Source organism: Cryptotermes secundus, unplaced genomic scaffold (assembly GCF_002891405.2).
Source record: "Cryptotermes secundus unplaced genomic scaffold, Csec_1.0 scaffold709, whole genome shotgun sequence".
NCBI lineage: Eukaryota > Metazoa > Arthropoda > Insecta > Blattodea > Kalotermitidae > Cryptotermes > Cryptotermes secundus.
The window spans coordinates 64,544-72,156 of NW_019738358.1; the positions used below are offsets into that span (position 1 = coordinate 64,544).

General features: G+C 37.9%; 1 protein-coding gene across 8 annotated transcripts in view; it reads right to left on the reverse strand.

Moving 5' to 3' along the window:
• Nucleotides 1-7,613, reverse strand: part of LOC111870867 (cohesin subunit SA-1) — a 56,851-nt gene that overhangs the window by 28,244 nt on the left and 20,994 nt on the right. For all 8 annotated transcript variants that reach the window (XM_023863467.2, XM_023863466.2, XM_023863462.2 and 5 more), the window contains exons 10-14: nt 6,772-6,994; nt 6,290-6,508; nt 5,242-5,424; nt 4,068-4,280; nt 1,658-1,819 (exon numbers count right to left, since the gene is read on the reverse strand). In XM_023863467.2, coding sequence (XP_023719235.1) covers nt 1,658-1,819; nt 4,068-4,280; nt 5,242-5,424; nt 6,290-6,508; nt 6,772-6,994 — 1,000 coding nt within the window. The remainder of the gene's footprint in view (nt 1-1,657; nt 1,820-4,067; nt 4,281-5,241; nt 5,425-6,289; nt 6,509-6,771; nt 6,995-7,613) is intronic.

Genomic DNA, 7,613 nt, shown 5'->3' on the forward strand with positions numbered 1-7,613 from the left:
GTGACCCAGGGAATAGAGAGGAACTGTACATGTTAAAATAATGGTGGGGAATCATTCATTACTGAATTATATCCTAAAACAGTTATAAATACAATAAAGCTATATCTGGAACAAGCCATGGAGGCCCACAGGGTGATGTGATGTCGAGTCTCCCACATTTTTTAGACTGTTGACTAAAAGGGAGCAGTGAGGATGTCAGCCCTAAGCGCTGGCCACCCTTTACACCCAGGAAGATTCCTGGTACTCATTTCTGTTAGAGGCTGAGTCGATCCCAGGGTCATAGTGAGGCTGGACGCATTAGGTCAACTGAAAAATCCAATAATATCAGGAATTGAAACCAGTGATCTTGCGGCTTGCAGCACAGTGCCTCAACCAACTACACTACCACGTGCCAGACAAATACAGTACAGTTTCTATTCAATGAATAGAAAGAGTATTAGGAGCTTGGATCTGATGCCATGTAATGCAGTAGAAGAACAATGGTGTTTTGGAGGAAAGTACAGCTCCCATTTAAGGAGATTTTCTTCTTTCCACATCACCCAGACTGGTTCTGGGGCCCACTCAGCCTCCTATCCAATTGGTACTGGGGGGTAAAGCAGCCAGGGTGTGAAGCTTATAACTCACCTCCAACTAGTGCTAAGGTCAAGAATATATGGATCTTATACTTCCACTCCCCCTTGTCTTCGAGAAGAAGTGCTTAATTAGTTAAGCAGAGGGACACCTTGACCACATCCACTTCAGGGCAGAACAGTAAAGTAAAAAATTAAAGGTATCCCTGTAACAGGCCATGGAGGCCCATAGGGTTGTGAGATGTTGAGGTTCCCACATTTTCTAGACAATTGGCTCATGGATGGCGGCAAGGTTGTAAGCCCTACATGCCAGCTGCCCTTTACCGCCAAGAATATTCCAAGAATATTCCTGGTACTCATTTCTGTTAGAGGCTGAATTGACCCCAGGGCCATAGTGCGGCTGGAAGGATTAGGTCAACTGAAAAAAATCTAACGACCTCATCAGGACTTGAACCCGCGACGTTCCGGCTTGTAGCATAGTGCCTCAACCAACTACACTACTGCATATCCCAGGGTATAACAGTAAGCCAAACAAATATCCAGCAAGAAGCCAGTGGCATACAGAGTGACTCATGCACTGAATATCACGTGCAGATAATAGGCAAGCAAAGGAACTTCAACATGGCAAACAGGAGCAAAAGGAGCATAACATGTGTTGGCCCTGTGTAATCTTACACTAAATCAAGGATTTCACTAAATGTGGGTTTTTGCAAAATTACATGATGAAACCAGTTACAGTAAAATAACTGCTTTACTTCAGGTGACAAAACTGTTTCTACACAAATAAACACAGCAACATAATCCAAAATATAAAATTAATTTCAAGAAGAAGAGACATATGTAATAAACGCTGAAAGACCCTGAGCTGAAAATCAAAGCAACTATGGTGACACAACTGGTATGGCTTCAGTGCATGTTCCACGTGTCATGTCCAGTCACCATACATTGTGACTATGTAGTGACTACTTCCAACAGAGAGAAAAATGTGAATATTGATTGCTCTGATATATAATTAATAACCTTTAAGATCTGCCAGAATCGTGTATGTTATGCTGGGTACAGCTAGTTCTACTGAACCAAGCACTCACCTCTTCAGGTAAGGTCTTGTTGCCATCTTTGGCATCACTTATATCCTTAAAGATGGAGTCCCAAATGCCCCAGTTACCCAAATTGTGGCAGTTGTAGAATGTGGCAACTTTCTTAAGGCTGTATACTACGTTGAAAGTTTCGTCTTCATCTGGTGTTTCCTCCTGAATAATAATGATAATAATAACAACAACAACAATAATAATAATAACAACAAATGAATAAATAAACACAATTAATAATTGAAATACTCTGTTAAAAATGTCATTTTTTGAACTGCTGACTGTGAATCTGTAATTTGTGTAATATCCAGTTTATCCTCAAAGTGAACTGATTTTTGAAAGCGACAATTTAGTCTGATACTTAGGCCACCTTTGGGAAACCTGCAAACGTTGAGCCTGCCTCAAGCTTATAGTTATATCTTGATCTTTTGCCACTTAAAGGTTTATCTAATCACGCTAATGAACTGTACAGGTTATATACGGCTTCAATAAAAATTGTAAAAAAATTATAACAAACTTCTAATTGAAAAGAACATGAAAGTAAATGAAAGTGGCCTATTTTTGGTACATCTGTCCCACCCCACAAATTTTTCTTTAAAAAGTATGCCTATTAACTTCAGCATATAAGTAAAGTAATAACTCAAGAGTTGTTGAATTAATTCTCATGAAACTTGAAAGTGGAAAATTTTACTGATGACTGTCAACACATTACAGTTTCAATTACAATTGGACAATAATTATGAACAATAAATATCTGTAAGTGCAGAAAATGTTCATCACAGAGGTTTCGAGGAACACGAAACAGAAAATTTTATGTCCAACGCCCCCCCCCTCACACACACACACACACAAAAACACTTGCAGTTTTCAAGACAAACAAAACAGAATGGCCCAAAACTGTTATGAGTAAATTTTCAAACTTGTTTATCTCCAAAAGTCTTCTGAATACAAAACCAATATTTCTTACTGTTGTTAATAATTAAATGAAAATTCCTCCTGCCTGAATTTATAGGCCCATGTATATGGAACTGCATATTTGATTACTATATAACTGAACATGCTGTTCTAAGTTTTTTTCATAATTTGAACTTTCTTGCAAGGTAACTCAAAAATACAGAGTGAATGCAACAGATTAAACTAACTGAATATTTAAAAGTTTGTGATGATGGCGCAGTAATACAATTATTGTGTTTCTGGACATTATCTGTTGCCCTGTTTTATTTAAAACACACAATGTTTTGGAAACTGGAATCTGTTTCAGTCTTCAGGCGGACAGAATTCAATCTCCGAAATGAAGTATATTTTAAATACAAACAGGATGATGGATAATGTCCAGAAACACAATAACTGTATATGAACATTTCCAAACTTATTAAATTAACAATCCAAAATCTGCCTGAAAAAACTGAAACGAACCATACAAAATATAAGTCGGAACATCCAATTCACAGACAATTCATTTTATGAATGTGTCACAATCTCATTTAAAAATTAAAACTCACAAACACCACTGTAACCTTCCAAACAGAGCATAACTACATTCATAATTTCCTTAAAATTATTTTCTCAATCTGACAATAAATATGTCACTTATAAATCTACTTAAAAAGAAATAAACTTAATTAGACGCTAATACAAAAGGTGGTTCAAAAAAAGAACACAGAAAAAACTAAGTACATGTTCAAGTCTTGTTATCAAATACAGTAGAAAGTCATAACAAAAGGTACAGATAACGCTGCCTCTGTGATCAAGCAAACACATAACGACAAATGTGGCAAGGGTAAAATATCATGAAGTGACAGTACAAAATCAGAATAACATTCATAAGGAAATTAAGAACAGATTAAATCTGTCAAAGGTATATTAACTTTTGGCTTAAAATTGTGTCTTCCTTTCTCCTGTCTAAGAACCGAATTAAAATGTCACCTCTTGTTTCACATGGGTGAACAAAATATCAAGGCAAACATTTGGTCACAAGGATAAGGTAAATTGAGGATTAAAAAGGTATACAATGAATACCTTCACAATTTGTACACTTCACCTAGGATTTTAAGGTGATGAAGTAAAGAATGATGATTGGTACGACACACAGGTAAGATGAAAAATTCACACATTTTGATCAAAAGGGTGCTATGATGATAAAACTGATCCTAGACAAAAAGGATATGAGGTAACAGAGTGGATTCAATGGCACTAGATAGGGAGCAATGCTGGGATTCTGTAAATATTATGAACCTTTGAGTTCCATGGAAGCATGGAATTCACTGGACACGTGGGCAAACTTTTAAGCACCCTGCAACAAAGAACAAGTCTATGAATTTAACTTGAAAACTGACTTGGCCCTATTTAGAACTTTCCAATGTAATTTAATAAAATTTGAAGATGTAATTAACCCTGAACTATAACTGACCCCTTCAATTAGTGACCTCCAGTCATCCACTGCTTCTTTGTATTTGTTGACGACCATGTCGATGAGAGTTGAACGTGCCACATCGCAGCGAGTGAAGATGGCATTGCCTTCGGTGCACAGCAGTTCCAGCGTCTTTGCACACGTTTCCAGTACATCTGTGTCATGGTGCTTTTCTACAATTGACGCCATCTTCTTCAACAGCAGGTCAAGATTCTGTAACACAACACACAGTGCTGTTACTTAGAGCATTAATACTTTTATTATTTTGTATCCATAATGAAATTAAAAGAAGAGTTCAGAATGTTTATCATGAGAAAATGTCCAGAAAGCAGTTAATTTCATGTATCTATGAGTTCATTGGGAAGCAGAAATATATCACTTTCTTTAATCATTTAACTACTACATTTTTACATGCTAGGCCCAGTAACCCTACTGAGTGTTCTACATTTCTGTTCTTTCCCAGGATGACTAATACAGTACATCAGATTCCAAAAGTGAGCAAGTTGTCTCATGTGCTATCTCTTCTGACTTGTACTTTGGAGGTGCACTGCTTTCAATTTTCCTTTCCTTTGGCACTAACTTCGCCGACAAGCGGCGGTCGCTCGGTCGGTATAGTTCGCTTGCAGACTAAAGCCACGGAGTTTGTCTGTTCATGCATAATTTACTGAGGTAATTTTTTATCATGTTGCCTAGTGTGTTGCTTTTCTAGACAGCCACCAGCTACTCATGTCCATTAAGCCTGTGACTTCCAAGCTGTAACAGAACTGCCTCCTAAGAATGCCAAGAATCTGGTGGTAAATACAGTTGTACAGAAACACCTGTCATTCTTCCTTTAAATACTTTCTGGACTACAGAAATATTGTACTTCTTTTGGCTTATTTTGGACTTCACCCATTGTCTGGTATGTAAAAGACAAAGAAGCCAAAGTATACACCATCGTCAGAATCTTTTCAAGTCTATCTACAGAAATGTTACTTTTGAAAGTCTGTTTCCTCTAAACATTTGATCATTAAGCCAATCTCTTCAGCTGTGGCAGCTTTTTCATTAAGGGCCCCTAGTCAGCACAAGGCATGCAGCAACTATCAGTTTCCTGTCCTCATATTGGCTTATGTAAGTAATGGAACCAAGAATCTTTAACAATTTTTCTAAATTCAAATGTCACATCAAAGCATACCGTTTCCTGGCGAGAAGTTGTGTAGATGTCCAATTCAAAATACTGTGGAATTGACAGCAGGTTTGCCAACTTCTCAGGATCAGCACGGTACTTATCCAGCATAGCAGGCAATGTCTGTATGTAATGTTCAGTGAGGCGCAGTTTATCATCCTGTACTTGCTTGATTTCTTTGGCAGACAGTATCTATACAAACAAATACAGTAGTTTCTACATGTATTTTATCTAAAACTGCAGCACCAATACACTAAATTCTAAGCTCAGTGGAGTAAGAACATAAGTTTCTGTAAAAAAATAAATACATGTACTCCTTAAATTATGCAACTGCTGTTCCCACCCTAAAAAAAAGTCAGAGAGGGTGAACTGTCATAAATTTAACATTATGAAATATTATACCGACAGTTTTCCTTTCCCCAAAAATGTAACAGTAGTATATGTGCAGAAGAGACTGCATGGGTAGGATAAATCTTCCCTTGTCCTATCACATTCCTCCTCCGCCACCAACACAATACCCTACTCCCTCCTTCGCCTTGCTTCTCTTGATCAGCTGGAATTCAATATTCATTGAAGCAAGTGCTACTAATTCAAATCTGTCTAAACTGGCTGAATGCATTAAAATGGAATCACAATTCTTTAACTCATGTAACGTGAACTACAGGTTATGAAGTCACACAGACAAAATATCATCACAGTCAATGCAGACTTGCATTCTTCAACATGCAAGTTAAAACAAAATTCTGCAAAATATACAATGTATGACATATTCTAAAGTATGCTGACTGTATACATAGGTCTGATGTGAGCAACTAAAATACAGGTGGCACAGTTCTCATGAGATTCACGATGTATATCACATCATGTTTAGTTGTGATGTCGCACTGGAGTATCAGACCAGAAGTCAAGTGATATTGCAAGTGGTAATAATTGTAAGGGTGAGTGTCCAATAAAGATCCGAGACCCACGTGAAGTTATTTGTTGCGTGACATACCCAACACGTGATAATATTAACAGGAAATTTCCTGAAATGCTATGCATAAAATTATCATCATACCTTACGTGTAGGTCCTCGACCAACTGGTGGCTCCCCTGTAGCAGCCTGACGAATACAACAGACCATAATCTCTATAAGACTGGTCTCTTGTCGGTCGTCCAGTGCTTCCTCTGATGGTCCTGGTTCTTCTAGCAGGAGGTCAGTCATACACTCCCAGTCCTTCATCATCTCATTTGATTCGATGAGAGAGTCCACCAGGTAAGCTCCATGCTCATGAAGCTGAGGAAAAAATGTTTAAATTCTGTTAACATAAATCAATAACAAATATCTGAAATATATCCTTACACAAAGTCTGACTTGAAAGAAATTTCATTACACAGAACTTGGATTTAAGAAAACAATGTATCAAAGCATGGGGCTTTGCCCTGAAATTCTGTGTAGTGTATGTGATAATAAAATATAACATTGAAAGCAAGATGTAATGCAGAGTCAAGCATTGCATTGAGAAGTTATCCTTAAAATGTAATGAACAAGTTTCTTACCTCTGACTCGATGAAGAACTGCACTAAATCCCGTATGAGAGGGGTGTTGGGGAGCCGTTTCTTGCCTCGCTTGGTGCGTATACCTGCAACAGCCTCTTCATCTGGCACAAACAGACGTTCATTCAGGAACTCACCAGCTGCCTGGGCAACAGCTCGATGAGAAGAATATACCAGCTCATACACGTGCTCACAATCTTTGTCTGTCAGGATATCTCGATGGTGCCTAATTAAAAAGAAATCATGCACAAATTTAAGTTGAAGAGCCCTAACTTCTGGGATATAATGCCATGCAGCATTTTGGATGACAACCGATGTTTCGGAGGAACATGTCATCTTCATCTTCAGGGTCAAAAAATAAGCCAGGCAAAAAACCAACATAAAGCAGGTATTGAGCAGAGTCTGATTCATGCTGGTTTCTTGCTTGGCTTTCTCCTTTACCCTAAAATGCTTGTCGTTATCACAACTGTGAGAACTTCAAATCCTACTTAAAGGAAGCTGCAAGTCAGTAGATGGAAGACAAGGAAAAGAACTTATTTCAAGAATGCAGAATACATGCTCAACACAATTCTTACATGTGCTCTATGCTTATGTTTCTGTTTTATCTGTAACATAAATAATGCCCAATGAACATAATGTGTCATTCAACAGTCAGTTTTCCATTCACATCAACACCTAATATATTTACCGCTAAATGATATAAACTCCGTCTCAAGTGCAAACAATATATTCTGTGTCTTTGATCTTGCTCCCTACACTACATGTTTCGGCCTCAGACGGCCATCATCAGGTGTATAACACTCACGTCGCTGTCACACTGCACCCAGTTCAAAATTTAACATCTA